The 19,088-nt window shown below is 27.7% G+C and overlaps 1 protein-coding gene across 1 annotated transcript; it reads right to left on the bottom strand.

Moving 5' to 3' along the window:
* Positions 1–2,792: 2,792 nt before the first annotated feature.
* LOC107413407 (glycerol-3-phosphate acyltransferase 5) lies at positions 2,793–7,226 on the bottom strand. The gene is made up of 2 exons (XM_016021347.4): positions 5,853–7,226; positions 2,793–3,979 (listed from the first exon to the last, which is right to left on the bottom strand). Exons 1-2 carry the CDS (start codon positions 6,426–6,428, stop codon positions 3,065–3,067), a joined length of 1,491 nt encoding a protein of 496 aa, XP_015876833.2. The 5' UTR covers positions 6,429–7,226; the 3' UTR covers positions 2,793–3,064.
* Positions 7,227–19,088: the final 11,862 nt, after the last annotated feature.

Raw genomic sequence — 19,088 nt, 5'->3', positions numbered from 1 at the left:
AGCAAGGAAAACAAACACCGGTTTCCGGTTAATCCCTTTTGTCATGCAGCACATAGGTATATACCTTATATATGGACTATACAAGAAATTAATAATAGCAATTGAATAGTACTTAATTAATCTTTAGCTAGTCAACAGGAGGCAGCTAATTAGACCGCCAAAAGTCAAATTTTTGTTTTCCTTTTCAACTTAATCACTCGATGTTTTGTACAAAGTTGATTTTATAAAAGTCTCGCTTGCGTGTAAATTCAATATTTGAACAAGTTTCATATATAAGATTAAAGTTACAAATTTAGTATGTTTTTCCCTACCTAATAGCCAATAGTTATGTTACTTATGTATAAAAAATTTATAAAGCACTTAAAGAAGTCATTATGATTAAAAAAAAAAAAAAAGAATCAAACAATATACTTTTAGTCAATTAAACTTATAAAACAATTAATGCTACATTAGTCTTTGGGACAGTACAATATCAAAGCCATTGTTTTTTTTTTTTTTTTTCATGCAACCAATTAGTAATTCCCAATTTGAATTCATCTTAATTATGTTTTAAAGAATAAAATTATTAATACAATTAGTTCCTGAATTATGCTTTGCGCTTTAATCTTTGAACTTCTTCTTTTTTTTTTTTTTTCTTTTTTTCTTCTTTTTTTTTTGGCATCTTGATCATTGAACGTCATTTTTGTTATACTTTGATCTTTGGAACTATTTTTAATTTGATTTTTAGCAATTTTGGAGTATGCAGTACATTTACTGTAACATGAAAACAACAAAATTACAAAATTCCATAAGATCTGTACACGTCAAATCAAGTGCATTATACACTTTAAAACTAGTAAACATTAGACTAAAATAGGTTAAAGACTAAAGTATAACAAATATTAACGTTTAAGGACCAAAATACTAGAAAAATGTTAAAAGACTAAACTGCAAACATGGTATGGTTCAGAAATTAGTTGTCCTAATATGTCTGTATGTTGAGTTGGATTGTTAAACGTAAGCCTTAACCAATAAAAAGAAAAGAAAAGAGTGTTTATTGTTTGAAGCATGCATGGGCTGGGAAATAAAATTGTCAAAGCTACCACAAAAAATTAATTTTCAAATTAAAAAATCAATAATATCATAGGTATTAAAATATTTATTTATTTATCAAATGATATATGTTTAAATATTATTGATTGATATAATTATATAATTTAAATATAAAAAAATAAACTATTAATTAAATAAATTAATTAAAATATAACAATCAATTAAATTTTATCATATCATCCATAAAGGATAAATAAATTTAATAAATATTTTATAATTCTAATATTATTGTTAAAAAATAATGAGAACAGAGAAATCGGGGCTACAAATAGACAAACAGAGTTTATCAACTTTTCTATTTTTTTCTCTTTTTTTTTTTTTTTTTTTTTTTGTGGAAATCAACTTTTCTATTTATAGTCTAGCCATCAGTACACCAAATCAAACCAATTAATAAGTGGGAAACAAAAAAAGGAAAAAAAGGAAGAGGAGGTTTATGGATGTAAAAGGTCTAATCAGAGCTATGTCAAGAATCCTAACTGCTAATTGTAGTTAATGTGTTTTGCAATTTACATGGTTTCCATAATTTTCCTGGCAACTACAAAAAATCATATGGATTTTTGATTATATGATCTTTATTTATAAAATGAGTGGGATCCACATATAGAATTTACGATCCTATTCATTTTTATAAATAGGAACCGTACAATCCCAGGTGTCCTACTGTGGTCTCGGTGCATAGAATTTTTGCTCCGTGACAGCCAAACATGTATCTGTATCATAATTAAGGACAACTCAACATTCCACGTGATGACATGTAAAAATTCATTTGATTTGGAAAATTATTTCAAACTATTGCTATTTTAAACAGTGAAATAGCAGGCAAACTAGGGGCATTTAATATATATATATCTATATATATATTGCCCACAACAAAGTTTCACGTTAAACACACAATATGTTTTAATTTATTAATTATTCTTAGACATGATTCTTTATGTTATACATATATATAATCATACTTTATTAACTTCAAAAGAGTATATCTAAAGAAACCTCCTGAGTAGACCTTTTATATTGTTTTTTTTTTTTATTTCTATGAATTTCCAGTTTTAATCCAAAAAAAAAAAACATATATATTACCATACTTTTATTAATATATATATATATATATAAATATATATTTTAAGTAAAACTATAACCATACTTTTATTGGATTGACATGATAAAATATTATACTAAGATCTGTTAACAAACCATTGAATTTCATTGGATTTATTTAGTTAGGTTTGGTCATTTTTTTTTTTAAATTGAATTTAAAATGTTCATCTAGTAACTATTAGATATAATATTATCCGATCAAAGTAATAAGGGGGTGATGGTACATATGTTTATGTTTATTTTAATATATACAATTGTAAATTGAGACGATTTGGGTTACATGTATAACTATTTATAATTTTGTGAATATATATATCGAACGTATTGTGATACATTTAATTAAAATTCAAGAGTAATAATAATAATAGTTATGAATAAAAGATTTATAATACATATTAATATAAATAGTTTAAATACAATTTGGCCTTTCAGGAAAGATCGATATGGCAGAAAGAGAGTGGCACGTGTGGCAGGGAAAAGATTCTTCGATTTGTTTGATCGATGATGAAACCTAATTGATTAATTTATCTATTTAAGAGTCAAAAACTAAAGACAATAAAACAATATAAAGTCAAATTGTTAACAAAATTAATAAGATAATATTTGAAAAATATTGCCAATTATGACTCTCCTTGATTCAACTGGAATGACCAACATTAACATGACCTATCAACATTAATCATTCTCATACAATTTATTTGACAATTCCAGCAAATAATAAGTGAAAAAAAGAAAGGAAAAAGGTAATTAAAGAATACAAACACCATCCATTTAATTACAAAACTACAACCACCATAATAAAATATTCATTTTTTTTATATACCACCGAATTAAAAATCATCCAAAAATAAAAATAAAAATGAAAAATAATTAGCTAGTGTAAGAAGGGCTTGAAAGTGCTGACAACCTTCTTAACCTGATCAACAAAAGATATATACGAGACAGTTCCATCATTCCCAGCAAGCACTCTGTACTTGTCCTTCCTGGTGAAGTTTGTGCACTCAAACCCTAACGTGGACGCCAAGATTCTCTGCACGTAGTTCGCGACGTCATGAGGGCTTTTACCGGCCGAACAGGTTGCTTCCGCAGGCAACTGATTCAAGAAGGTCACCTCGTAGATCGGCCTAGGGTTCATAAAGAAGAAGATGGGGTCCAAGCCTTTCCAACCCCTAGCTGTGGTTGCATGGAAAAACCCTACCCTGTAATTCATCGCCACCGGAACGATCCGGTCGGTCAGCTCAGCGAAAAGCGCGCTGAATCTCAACAGGAATGGCTCACGACATGTCGTTCCTTCCGGACAAACGACGAGGTCTCCTTTGGATAATTGTCTCTTGATCTTCTCGGCGTCTACGTGTCGGATTCTTGTTAATCGGACGGTGGGGATTGGTGACAGGATTTCGGATAGTCTAGAAATGGAGTAAGTGACGGCTGGGATTCTACGGCGGAGCACGGTGGAGAGGACAACGGGGTCCATTAAGGTTCGGTGGGTGCAAACGAAGAGGACACCGGGATTGCCGTTGGAGGCAGGCGGCGGCGGTTTGCCTTTGACGATAACGTTGCCGCCGAATAGACGGGAAACGTAGGGAATGGCCCTCATTGGCAAAATCAAGCCGATGATGATGCGGACAAATGCAAGTATGATTCCTAAGGGAATCCATAGGAGGATGAGGAGTGCTGTGGAGGGTGTGGGCCGCTTCACTAGTCGGCCGTCATGGAAGATCACCGGCAGTGGTCGGAGAACTTGGTGATCATGGTTTTTGTTGGTTGTGAATGGTGGCTGTTTTTGTTCCTGTTCACAAAGTCATTGGTACATTGAATGTGTGTGTGAATAAATTAAAATAAAAATTTTAAAAAAAAAAACTTATATTAATTTATAAGAAAATGTAGCTCAACGTGGTTGATTTAGAGCATTTCTAGTACTTAAAAACTTATTACAAAAAAAAAATGAGGCAATTAAATTTTTATTAGGGATAACTACACTTTATTTTGTTTAGGGTTGTACAATTTTTTTTGGGACATCCTGATATCTCTTTTTTTAAAATTATTACAAATGGGTCTTAATCTCTTAAAATTAGCACCTTATATTTTTTTTTATAAATTTTGTTTTCCATTTGTTTCCAATTAAATTTTGTAAAATAGACTAGTAAAACTAAACAAACTTAAAACCAAAATAAATCTAAAAACTAACCATTTAATCCAACCAAAAAACATATATGTATTTCTCTTTTTTTTTTAATAAATATTGTACTTTTCCAAAATAAAATTACATTATATTATAAAAATTACTTGATCACTAAATTTTTAAAGGTCTTTATGTTTAAAGGTTTTTATGTTTTTTATTTTATTTTATTTTGAATATCTACAATATGTACATATTATTATTTTTATTTTTTGAAAAATATATTTGTATTTTTTAATATTTTACTAATTTATCAATAGAATAACAGTTTTTTTTTAACTTAAAAAAAAGAATAATAATTATCTCTTAAAAATTTTATAAAATTTTAAGTTTCTTTCCAAAGTTTACAACATTTTTTCATACTAAAATTTTGGAAAGAAACTTAAAATTTTGTAGACTTATTCGATAGAAAACTATTATGCTTTTAATAAATTAGTAAAGCATTCAAAAATACAACTATAATTTTTTCAAAAAATATAAATAATAATATTTACATAATATAGATATACAAAATAAAGTAAAATAAACATAAAAACCTATATAAAAAAAAAAGTGATAAGGTAATTTTTATAATACAATGTAATCTTTTTTTGGAAAAGTAAAATTTTTATAAAAAATACATATTTTATATATATAAAAAAAAACATATGTATTGTTTGGTTAGATTAAATGGTGCATTTTTAGAATTTATTTTGGTTTTTAAGTTTTTTTTAGCCTACTAGTCTATTTTATTAAATTTAGTTGGAAAACAATTAATATATATATATATATCAAAGAAATTTTACAAGATATTAAAGTATAATTTTTGACAGCTTTTATTAATTTTAATAAATTTAGATTTATTTGTATATATTTTGATGGTAAGGGTATCGAAATGTCTCAAAACTTATACAACCCTCTAAACAAAATATTATGATTTTGGTATTAAAGTATAATTATCCCTTTTTAATATTTGTTTAATAGAAAATTATGGATTAAAATTGATATCTATCTTCAAAAATATATTATTACTATTATTATTATTATTATTATATATATATACATAATAGAAATTTTGGGTATTGATTGAAAACAAACCATAGATTTTCATGAATGCATTTTATTTTTTTTAATTTCCCTAACATAGGATGGATTTTGGTAATTTTGAACCTAAAATATAAAAGTTATGCTGTTTGATACCCTTTATAATCATGGCTGCACTGCATATATACTAATTCTGTACTTGTGTATTTAAATATTTCTTATTTATTTTTTTAAATTGAAAATATCTAATATGAAAAAAAAAATGAACCACAACATGCAATAAAACAAATTTGCACATCAATCAAAACTAAATAACATTTTTTCTAAATGCCAATTAATTTGGAATATGCATTATGTTTCTTGCAATCATTAAAATTTGAATTTAAAATTTTGTTTTTTTATCACTGTGGCTATGATTTCCGATTTGAAAGTTTAATAACGAAGGGAACGAATTACTCACCTTGCACAAAGACAAAAAAGAAGAAGACAATGAAGCACGTCCTAATCCAGTTGAAGGTGGTTCATTCACAAACATCTTAGCCACACGTTGAGATATTTTCTGACCAACATCATCACCATCTTCTATAAACCCAGTTGCGAACCCGAACCGGTTCACAACAAGTTCGCTCCCGAAAACTTCATCAGCTCTCAAATGCTCCTTCACAAACCTCTCAACCATGATCCTCGGCGTCTTCGTCACCACAACTCGCTTATCGAACGAGCTGAACACTTTCCATGCTTCCATATCCATGTCGTCCATGTAAAACTTTGGCAACACGGCTCTAGCCACCGATTCTATCTCCGATTCTCGGAGACCAGAAACAGCGACGAAAATCATTAGCTTAAGCCCAGCTTCCTCGCATCCCATAATTTTCAAAACCTGAATGACCGGCCACAACGATAACAACAAGGCGAATCTGATCAAACCCGACGCCTCGAATGCTACTAACATGAAGTATGAAAATGGGTCGAGGTCTTTCAGAAGCGTGCCTTCGAGCTCCGAAACAACCGACTCCATTAATGTTCTGATTTCCATTTTTTCTTTTTTCTTTTTTCTTTTTTTTTTTCTGTGTTTTTAGGATGTGAAATCTCAAAGGGTTATGTGTGGGTTATAAGGGCTAACGGATTAAGGACGCTTATTTGGTTTGACTGGTCTCTAATGTCGGAATATGGCAGTTTATCAGTTCGCCAACTACCTCTTTATATACTATAATGTATATATACATAGATATATATATATATATATGTTTTTTTTTTCTTTTTTTTGTGTGTGTTTTTGATCATATGTATATTCTTTTTCTTGGATGGAGTTGATACATCTATGAAGAAAAAAAGATTATACGCCACGTAAAATAAAAGAAAGATTGATTACTTAACCCCAACAACTTTTCTAAAAAAACATTTGGAAGTTTGTAAGAAGTCCACGTATACACCTAACGGTACATCAAACTGAAGGCTCTAGGTTAACCGTTGATATGTATTTGTGTGGTACTGTTGGCGTATAGATGATGATGTTTTTGATAAAGCGTATAGATGATGTTATTAAACAGTGTGAATATGTATATAAAGCTTTTACTAAAGTTTACGTACCATGGCCATGGCTATGGCTACCACGTTGTTGCATGAACTGCGTCATTGTTGTTGTATTGCCTTTTTGTTTTGGGTTTCCACTACCTTTTTGGATTTATGAGGTTTTGCAATTTGTAATTTCGTCAACAGGGACATTTACTGCGTAAATAAAAAGTACAGTCCTATACTTCTAGCATAGGACTCCTCTCCTCCTTTTTCCTTTCCTAGCTAATTTCTCTTTAATGTCGTCTTTTGTTGTCTCATATATAATATATATCTATGTTGAAGGTCAAAGAAATCTCCAAAAAAACAAAAAAATGTGTATATATATATATATATATGTTCTGATACGCACTAAATTTACTTTCTTCGTTTCTAATATATATCTTGCTTCGGAGAAAAAATATTTGGTATCTGAAAGTACACTTTCTTTGTTTTTATTCTGCCATCTTTTTACTTATTTTTATCACTTACCAAACACACATTTTTATTTTCAAATTGAGTTTTATTCACGAGAGGATAATATAAGCTTGTCGTTTGGATTGTCTATTATCTACTGAATCAGCAATATAAACATATGAAAGGAAAAGAAAATAAATTTCAACATTCCAAGGATTTTTAAAAATAAGGATTTAACTTTTCTACCTTTTAATTTCACTCTTATTAATCTTTAATAATCTGTATTTATATCATTTTTAAAAAATATTATCTTTTATTAATAGTAATGTAATATTTCTAATAGAATTCTTCTCAAATATCTTTTAATTTATGATGTACGAAATGATCATATAATAAGTTATATTAAATTATAACTTAATTAATGATTCAAATTAAAAATTTTAGAAATGTGATAAACTTTAACATTTAGAACATCTATACCTCTCGTTATAAGTTGAAAAAATATTTTTGAAAATTGGAATATGTATATGCATGGTTCTCCCTTAAGACATAGTCTACTGCAAAAATAGTCCGCTTTATCTTATATGAAATTATCAATTATGAGCTTCATTTATGGGTGTGTGCTTGCTACTTTGAAACTAGTTATTAAGCTTAATTACTTGCTACTTCATGTCATGATTAATATTTAAGTGAAAATCTCTTTAATGGAGTTTACACAATATTGATTAATATGAGACTAGACATCTTCTCTTGTATTTTTCTATCAAATCCAATAAGGCGCTAATTCATTTAATTGGGTTTCTATTTTAAACCCTTGAAGAAACTAGATTGTACTACTTCTAAGGAAATCAAGATTCTAAACGGCATGAAACTTTCTAGCTAGCTAATAATGTATATAAGCCAGGACTCATTCCAGCAACATTGGTGAGTCATAAATTAAAATATGTAGAGAGAGTTTGTATCGAGATGAAAATTTTAGGCACGCTATTATTGGTAATAAGATGAATGTTGGATTAAAATTTGTATAGGATTTCCAGATAAAAGAGAGAATGGTGCATATATATATATATATATATATATGTTAACTTTTTTGACCCAGGCCTGCATCGGAAAATTGATGATGATGGAAGTTTTCTACTTTTGAAAAGAAATGGAAAGACTCAATTCCAGATAGCTAGCTTACGAGCCACTTCTAATCATGTGGCCAAAACTCCGTTAATGTAAATATGAAAACGAAAATAAATAAAAATAATAATAATAAAATCTGTAATTTGTTGGTCATACGTAACTGAAATTAAGTAGGTTAGAAAACGTTCGATTCTCTTGGCTGAAAATGGAAATTTGGGGCTGACATTTTGGCGGCGCAGGAAACTTGCAAGAAGAAATTAAAGTGGGTTAGAAAAACTTGATTATTTAAAATTCAAGCTTTTCTGCGAGATATGGTTGCTCAACCTCTTTGGTAAATAACCTTGTTTAATTTGTTTGCAATTTCGACAGAGAACGGAATAATCCTGCGGTGGGTTTTACTTTGTCTGATTTTTTTTCCTTTTTCTTTTTTCTTTTTCTTTTGTTTATTTTTTGGTCTCGTGGTTAGGTATGGTCGGTTTGAAATCTGACAAACAGTTAATAGAAATGTTGCACGCAATAATATATAATGCAAGAGTCTAATTTCTGGGCTGCGTTTCATATACTTCAATAATAATTAATTACCGACTTGCATACACTAGATCAGATTAATTTTACATATGGAAAACCATTAATTTATGGTAATTTACCTCAATCATTTAATATGAAAATTGTGATTCAAGGCGTTAGCATTCACACCATATAATTTTTCTTAAAAAAAATTGTAATTATGCACATATAATTAAAGGTAAATTTCATTTAGACTTCTTTGATTACCCTCTAGTTATATTTAACCCCATGTTTTTACAAAATTATTACTAACCTCATTTAAATTTTCTATATATACCAAACCAGCACATCCATATTTTTTTACTAACAAAAAATGTATTTTCAAAATTGTATTGAAACACACATATCCATCACTAGTTTTTCTATTTGCTCTAAATACACTTACATCTCATACTTTTTAAAATTATTATTAACCATCTTTTAATTTTGTATATCTATCAAACATACACATTCATTATTTTTTACCAACCAAAATTGTATTTTCACAAGATTGTTTAATCATAAAACTACATTAAAAAAAAAAAAGGCTCTCCTTCCGCTAAAAGGTCAGGTTTGATATCAAAAATTAATAAGTGATGATTTTTCATAAACATGAAATCTAAGTTTAATTAACTGAATGGGATTTAAGTGAAATTTACATTGCAAATTAATCAAATTAATGGAAGGATGATATTAAACATTTGAATAAAAATAAAGACGTGTAAGGCTATTTGAAATTTGTGGCTGTTAGTAATTGATCAGCTAGCTAGATCCAAATTACTCCTTATGTCATGCATAAGGAATGAAAGTTAGGATATCTGTAATAACCATATAAATCCCTCCTATGAGGATACCCTTTAGAATAATCCAGAATGATCCAGCTTCACTTGTGTTAGGTCAGACTGATTTCGTAGGTTTGATTTCATAAATTTTTAGTATAACTTTATCATATGAAAACTTGATAAAAGACTGAGTATATGTATATATATGTTTGATTTCATAAATTTTTACTATAACTTTATCATATGAAAACTTGATAAAACACTGAGTGTATGTGTTTGTGTATATATATATATATACGTATATATATATATATACAAACTTTCTACGTTTTTTATAGCCTTTTCTTTTCCTTTGTTCGTATTTTTTTTTATTATTTTAATTTTCATTCTTTTTCTCTTTTATTTTTGGTGTCCATTGAGGCTAACCACGTGGTAGAAGGTCTTCAACTTTTCAGATTCGCGAATTAGTAGCTGATCTATCATCTTTGATTCTCTAGAGTCTAGGATTGAGTGCTACATTTTTCTCTCTCTCTCTCTCTCTCGCTAATATATGATTAATACTGAATCTTTAGTTTCCAAGATTGATACATTTTTCTATATTTGGGCTTTATAGTAGCCCAAAATAGGATTCCGAGACCAAACTAAGGCTTATAAACCGAAGCCCAACATAGAGAGGCCAGCTGACACCTTTCTAGCTTAAAAAAGGGGCTTTGCACCCACGTTGAATTGTTGATATGTCGTACATAACATTTTCCTTTTTCTTCAATCCGTAAGCTTCTTTTTTTTTTTTTTTTTTTTTTTTTTTTTTTTTTTTTTGGCATATATCCTTGCAGGATGTGAAAATCATATGTATCGCATATATCCTTGTAGGATGTGAAAATCATATGTTTAAGATCGTTGGTACAAGTTTCAGCCAAAAAAAAAAAAAAGAAAAAAGAAAAAAGATCGTTGGTACAAGAATAGCATAATGTCATAACCACTATTTTTACTAACAAAGAATCTATGTTTGAAATTTCACTTGCCTAATATATATGCAGATAAAAAAGGTTTAGACATATATATGTGTATATATATCATTCTATGGTTTGGAAGGTTCCGATGCGGACCAAGTAAAAATGCAATATTTTTTGAAAAAATATGTCGTTTTTTTTTTTCATACAAGCAGAGAAAATGTGATATTTTTTTCAAAAAATATTTTTTTTTTTATTTCGCATCAGGATCATTTTGGCTATAGAATTATCATATATATATATATATATATATATATAGAGAGAGAGAGAGAGAGAGAGAGAGAGAGAGAGAGAGAGAGAGAGAGAGAGAGAGAGAGAGAGAGAGAGAGAGAGAGGAAAGAAAAAGTCTTTCCTATGAGAAATCCCATATGATTTTTGTTCAGGATAGTAGTAAAAGAAATAATTTTTCAAAAATCCATCATCTATTGTACCTATGAAAAACAATGATTTAAAAAAAAAAAAAAAAAACACTCGTTTTTACCACTATCCTGGATGAAAAATGTATGAAAATTAGTATATATATATATATGGGGCGGCCTATTTTTATAAATATTGAAATTATAGTCCTTAAGTACTATTTCTTTGTAGTTAGAACGTCGATATCACGTAGAAGGTTTAGATAATGACGCAAACTGGTATTTGGTTGCATCAAAAGCTCCAAACTCCGCCCCTCTCACATGCAAAAATATATGCTCCCAAACAACTTAGATATATAGGGATTGTAATTGTACGGTTTCTATAATATATGAAGCTTATAATGTCAAAAAGTAAAAAAACAAAAATAACATTGTGATCGATACCTAGAGCTTACATACAATAAGACTAAGACAAATCCAAAAAAGAAAAAAAAATAAAAAAAGGATTTATTCAATGGGTCATGTAGACCATGTCAAACTTGAATTGGTTTGATTGTGGAAAAAATAAAATAAATAAGCGGATATACACACAAGTATATTGAAATATTGGTTCCAACCAATCAGGTATTGGCTTAATGGAACTCCTCAAAATTCCAGATGCTAATAATGATGAACCAAAAAAATAAAATAAAATTCCGGATGCTAATACAAGCGAATAACTTGAGGCAGTATGTTGTAATCGGAAATCCCTATGGTGGTATGTATCTCAAATTGAAGCCCAAAAAAAAAAAAGAGAAAAGAAAAGAAAAAGTTAACATCATTTAACTCCTTTGAAATTAGGTATAAATCCATTTTGATTTAAAAAATATATATGTTTTGAAAAAAATTTCATCTACCTTTCATGTTATTAGTAAGTACATTCAAACATTTTGAATTCACAATCTAATCTTCGTCATTCGGTACATTTCCTTTAGCAGTATAATTGATATTTTTGAAACCATGGATGATCATGTTGAAATAAAGGCCAACTTAAGGGGCATGGGAGGAATTATACCAGCAAAAAAATATTTATTTTTAATTTTCTTTTTACTTTTTTGGGAGGTGGATGTTGGGGGCTTGCTGAGGATTTGTATTATAGTAAATATATAATATATATGTAAATATATAGTTATTGATAGATTTTGAACTCATATTATGGTTCCGAAGATTTTTATAATTGTATTACTTTTTTAATCATACTATTGGATTATTCTACATGAACAAAATATTTTCTTCTGTAAATTTTAACAGATATATGTATATATAGTCATAGACATATTATATTCTATTATCAAAAATGAAAAAATAGATGTGTGTGTGTGTGTGTATGTATATATAGTTTTGAAAACCCTAACTGCATGCAGCGACCAACAGCATGTACATGTATAAATTAATATTCAAACAAAACAAACTTATAATATTTGTGAGGGTAAATTACACAAACTTCTCTTTTAGTTGCAAATTTTTTCTAATACATCCTTTTTTTTAAAAAAATAATAATAAATTGTACATACTTTGTGGTGTCAATTTTCTTTCAAATACTCTCTTTATCTTGGTTAGGTTTTGAAATTTAGTGGTCAACAAGTTATAGCTTTTTATAATGACGAGAATACTCTTAATATTAGATATTAAAGTAAAAATTTCAATAGGGTTTACATAATTTTCCCTCAAAATCTACATATACAAATAAACAAATTTAAATGTTAAATTTTTTATATGAGACAATTTATATCTAGTTTATTTTAATTTTTGACAAATGAATGGATTTATAAAATAACTTCTAGAGAGATGGAATAAATATTTTTGTACATTTTATATTTTACACTAAGGATATTTTTATCATTTGAACCATGTTGACCTTCAAACTTCAAAGTTTCACTGAGGAAATGGGAATTCGTAAAAGAAAAATGAAATTACAAAAGGAGTACGTGCATTTTTTATTTTTATTTTTATTTTTTTTAAGGAGTGTATATGAAAAAACTTGAAACTGGAGTATCAATTTGTGTAATTTACCATATTAGTTATGGCCATATTCTTTCACGAAGTAGGTATTGTTTTGGGGAGTATAATAATAATAATAATAATCAAGTGCTAATAAATTATATATAATAGGGTAAAGTATACAAATTCCCTCTTTTGTTTTAAGTTTTTCATAGGCACTATTTTTTATAAATTGCAAATAGTTGCCTTATAGTTTAAATTCCATTCACATGCTCCTCTTTATTTGGTCAAACTTTGAAATTTGGTGGTTAGCAAGTTTTTTTTTCTCTTTCTTTTCTTTAATAATAACACAAATACCCTCAATATAAGTATTAAAGTAAAAAATTTAGTAGTGTTTGCATAATTTGCCCTTAACTTGACATATACAAATAAACAAATTTTAGTTTTCATTTTTTTTTTTGGTCAAATGGTAATTTAAAGTATATTTGAATTTTTTAACAAATTTACTTATAAAGAGATATAATATTTATTTTTGACTTTTTATATATTAGGTACATTAAGGGTATTTTTATCGTTATAAAAAAATTAAACAGTGTTGACCATCTTTTTAAGTTTGACTAAAATAAGGGAAATATGTGAAAGAAAATCGAAACTATAATGTAACTATATGCAATTTTTCAAAATGGAATATATATATGAAAAAGTTTAAAACTAAAATGAGAGTTTATGCAGTTTATCCTATAAAACAAGCTTCTTTTTCTTTTTCTTTTCCTTTTTTTCTATTTTAATATATAACATATCTTATATCATAGGCTTTTTTAATTTTTTGTGAACAGCTTATATAATAGGAATTCTCTTTTTTTTTTTTTTTTAGCAGCTTATATAATAGGCTGTCCCCTCACCATATGTGTATCTTTTTCTTGACATTATGGAACAGGAGAGAAGTCATTGCGGTAGCTCTGATTCTTGGGCAAGTTGTCCCTCCTCCAAAGTTTGCTTGCCTTTTTTGATTTATGAAACTCATATTTTCAGAACTGATAAGACAGAGTGATGGAAAAAGTATATTTATTAGCAGGTTGAATTGAGATCCATCGAATTTGACAAAATAGAGACTACACGGTGAGCAGTGAGTATAGGGTTATGGCTACACATCCTTTACCACCGCCCAAATCTTTTCTTCTTTTTGAAAATAACAAAATTATTTAACTTTGTTTTCTTGGTGAAGACAAAATTATTTAATTTAGGGCAAAAGAAAAGAAATCAGAGGATTGAACCAGGCTTTTTTGCGTTTTTTCCGAAAGACAGAAAACAACCTCACGTGGAAACTAATTAAGCCATTGGGCAAGAAGATGAGGATGAATCAAGAACCGAATCAAAAATTTGCAGGCAATTTTATATGTATATATATATATTAATTATTTATTAAGGGCACAAAATATTTTATATTTGGGTCGCAAAGTGTCAGGCTTTACCACCTCTCAACATCTAACTTTGATCCTCCTCTTATATAATATTTATTCAATTCGGTTACTGTTTGGAAAGATTTATAAGTTATCTATGTGTGAGTTTTGGCACCGGATGAGATATACTTGCACTGAAATCAAAGAATGAAAGATAAGATAGTTTTTATAGAAAGAATATCCTATGCGCTTATAGTTTTGCCCATCAACTTAGTTGTGAAGATCATAAAATAGATAATTTAATAAATTAATCAACATGTTATTAAATGTAAGGATTGTTTATGTATTTTAAAATTAGTCACTAGTGTAAACATTTCTTTTTATTAATAAGGGTTAAATTTCCCGTTGAAACTCAAACTTAAAGCTCTATTTTCCTGAGTGTTATTGTTGAGATTATGTTGTGTGGTAATGTCCTATTATTAGCAGTAGAACGGAGACATCAATATTTGTATTTATACGCTTAATTAGTTCAATGATAGAAAGGAAATAAATAAATAAATAGATTGAGAATACATAGTTGAAGGTTGAAACTTGATTTGAAAAAATATATAAATATATATTTACAAAATCCATGATAAAAATATTTGACATGTAGTATTTGTATAAGATCCATGATTCCATATTATCGTATTTTGAACTGACAATCTTTTACTTAAATCAATCCCATTTAACAACTAGATGATAAAATATAATATATGAGATTCTTTTGGTGAATATGTGAGACAAATATTTGTTTTATTAGCTATGTATTAAAATGATGTCAAATCTCTCCATCATATGACTCATGTTTATTTTGATGTACAATTTCAAGTGATTCAAATTGTGGAAAATTCTAAAATTATAAAATTACATTGTACAGAAAGTAAACTATAACAAACATACTAAATTTAACAGATAAATAGATTCATGCCTATTTTATCCTCATTGATATCGATCTAAGAGCATTGAACCAACGAGAAAAGGATTTCTTAGATACTCTGTTTATTGATTGCATATATACAGAAGCAATGAAGAAAAAAAGGTTAACAAAAAAAAAGCCATAGATATGAAAAGGGAACGAGAGATCTAACCGATTTAAAAGGGAAAATTTATTTAAGTTTGTTTAACTTTGCTTTTATCATTGAAAGTTTATGTTAATTTCAACAATTAAATGTCATAATTACATTTTTTAGAGTATTATTCTATTATAAATTACTAAATTTAAAATTTCTTTCAGCTTTGAATATAAAATTAATTTAAAAAATTAACGAATAGATTTATTATGATATATATAAAAAAATCCAAATAAAATTTAATAATAATTTTTAAAAAATATAAAATCTAAACGTTATTATGATAAAATTGAGGAAGCCTAAATAAAATTTGTTCCAATTCAAAAAGGAACATCTCTTGCACTTGTCCATAACTCTCATTCTCTAAGCCTAATTGGAGTTTTCCCTTGGCCCGTTTTGTTGGTGTAATTTTTTTTATTTTTTTTAAATATGAAATGTCATAGAAATATTTTTTTGTTATTTACGTAATATAATTTTACCAAGGAAAATATATAAAGGGACTTGTGTTGTATTGCTTCTGTGCATGTAAGTGGCACTTTCGTTCACGCTTCTCTCTTTTGTTTTCCTTTTTGGCTCATTTATATGATTTATAATTGCTTTTGAGTATCTTCTCCATGCGTGCTGCACTCACTTATAAGGCCTAAAAACTCAATATTTACATATAAGATCCAATAGATAAGCTTGTTCTTCTAATGCTTCACCCCCAAAAAAAAAAAAAAAAATAATAATAAAATAAAATAAAATAGAAGGCTTATTCTTCTTATAACTTTTTCTTTAATATTTTAATATATGTATAGTGGAGGTAAGAAATTTCAAATTCTGGATTATTTAAAAAAAAAAAAAGAAATACTGACCGTCATACATACCATCATCAGTGAACTTGAAGGGCATATTAAAGAAATTTTTGAAAATTTATATATATATATATATATCAGTTGGTAACATAGTTTGCTATTATTATTATTATTATAATGGCAATTTTCAAACATATATACTTAGGTCCATGATAATAAATTAACAAATTGGGCATTTGGGGTTAACCCTAACCCTAAATGGATATAAAATTAATTCGATTCCAGCGTAACAAATATTTAATTAATATTATTACCCAAAAAAAAAAAGATTTAATTAATATATGAAACAGTGAATAAGAAAGCATGGACAATGTCATGTGACCCCTCTATCCCAAGTTTAATATATATATAACTGAATGACCTCACATGCCTGCAAAATCATCGTTATCCATTGCACTTTTATACATAAAATATGAAAAATGTTAATTAAGGCTGACATAATCTCAAAACTAACATTTTTTGATGTATGCATATCCTTTTCTTTTCCTTTTTTTTTTTCAACACACATATGTATAATGTATGTATATATATATATTTTGTTCCTTATAATACAAATGTTTTATTTTCTTTTTTGTTTTTTGGTTTGCATCAATAAAGAAATAAAATAATTATACATATTTTATTTTACTTTATTTATATGGATTTGAATTTGAATTATTATCTAATAAAAAAATGGATTCACAAAATTTTTTTTATTTGTTGGTGGAGAATCCAAACATAGAGAAAATACTAACTTTATCAATGTACTTTTTTAATTAAGAATTAGACAATTTTAGGTTGTTTTGAATTATTTATTTTATTTTATTTTAAAAAAACAATGTTTGATTGCATGGGTAGGCTGTTAGTGAGGCCGTGTGCAGTGGTAGCATTTAATTGAAGTGGGTGGCAATGTTGAAAATGGGTTTACAGGAAGTACATGCCTCATTACTAATATTGAAATAGTTTGGTGAGGTGAGCTTAAATGCGCCTACCCTAATTTCGCACATCAACTTTTTAGTCACACTATTTTGGCACCTAATCCTTTTTTCTTTTCCTTGATTATCTTGTGCATATATGTAAATCCAAAAATCAGGTCAATAATTGTAGGAAGTGAAAAAGATGTTAAAAGTGTTATATATAGATAAACTGTAAGACTGTTCCAAAGGCTTTTCTTGTCCCAGCGGTTGGGATGATGAAAATGATACTTAGCTAGATGGATCCACTTTTTTTTTTTTGGGTAGCTAATAACCCATTTTTATTCCTCCCAACTTTAGCTTTAAATTCCATTTTAGTACCAAAGCCAAGTTATTATAAAAGTAAATTAAATTTTGATTTTCAAATTGAAGTTGAATGTATTTAATTTGAATATACTTTGTAATGCATTCTCGCATATAACTTATCCCTTTTAGGAAAAGAAAATATAAATTTATCCCACGTCTAAAAAAAATAAAAACTAAAAAATATTGTACTAATAAATATAAGTTTTTATTTTTTTAAATATAAATTATCATCAAAATGATGGTTATTCAAATTCATCAATTGTAGCTTATATGATAATTAGTAATTAATAGAATGCTATATGATTTACAAATGGTTGAATTAACAACTTAATTTGCACCTGACAATATTTGTATATTTAGATTTACATAGTTCCAAAAAATGACAAGTATTTAAAAATTTGCATTTCGGTTGAGAAAAAATTATAAATTTTTGTATAAAAGGAGAAAATAAATATTATTTTAATAGAAATGAAAAAAGTTTATATTATTATTGTTATTTTTTTTTTTAAAAAAAAGAAGAATATCATTCTTCTGGGGGCCCAATGTCTTGTTGCCACTTGACAAATGCTGAAGCAACAAAAAGAGTCAAAATATCTTCTTCTATTGCTTACCATTTTGGACATTTGATATTGTCTGTCCAGTTTGACACAAAAAGGAGTAGTAGTAGTCTAATACCACGCGCGGTCAAAAAAGCGTGACAAAGGGGACCCACTCATAAGTCACTTTTAGACTCAGCATATGAGCAATCTGGCAACTCCTGATTCGCAACGCGCCAGGGGTTGAGTGGAACACTTCTTTTTAAGCTATTTAATGATGACGTGGCAGTCCATTACAAGTATAACAAACCTGATCCTCTCCTTTGTATGAAATCTAGACACCATATTGTAGTTGGATATTTTCTGATTTCCCATTTTTTGGTTAAATTTTTATTGACTTTTCTTTTTCTTTTTATTTTTTTATTTTATCAAAAATAATATATAAGTAAGTAAAACAAAGAGAATGAGAATAAAGTTTGGAAAAGGTACCATAATTATGTGGAAACTCGAATATTTGTCTTTTATTTTTTTACTTAAAATATCAAATATCATATGGTAATCTTATAGTATAAGCACTAAACCACAATAATGTGAATATTTGGTTGCCCCTTTTTTTTTTTTTTTTTTTTGAGACATATTTGTTACCTACTTGGGACATAAAATATGATAAAATATTCATATTTTGGAATTTTTTTAATGCGGGATAAAATAAACTAATGCACATGGGTCCTTTATGTCTTTCAATGGGTTTTCGTTTGTGTTGGA

The sequence above is a fragment of the Ziziphus jujuba genome, chromosome 8 (genome assembly GCF_031755915.1).
Source record: "Ziziphus jujuba cultivar Dongzao chromosome 8, ASM3175591v1".
NCBI lineage: Eukaryota > Viridiplantae > Streptophyta > Magnoliopsida > Rosales > Rhamnaceae > Ziziphus > Ziziphus jujuba.
The sequence above is the reverse complement of the archived record's forward strand: the minus strand, read 5'-3'. Positions and strand labels throughout refer to the sequence as shown.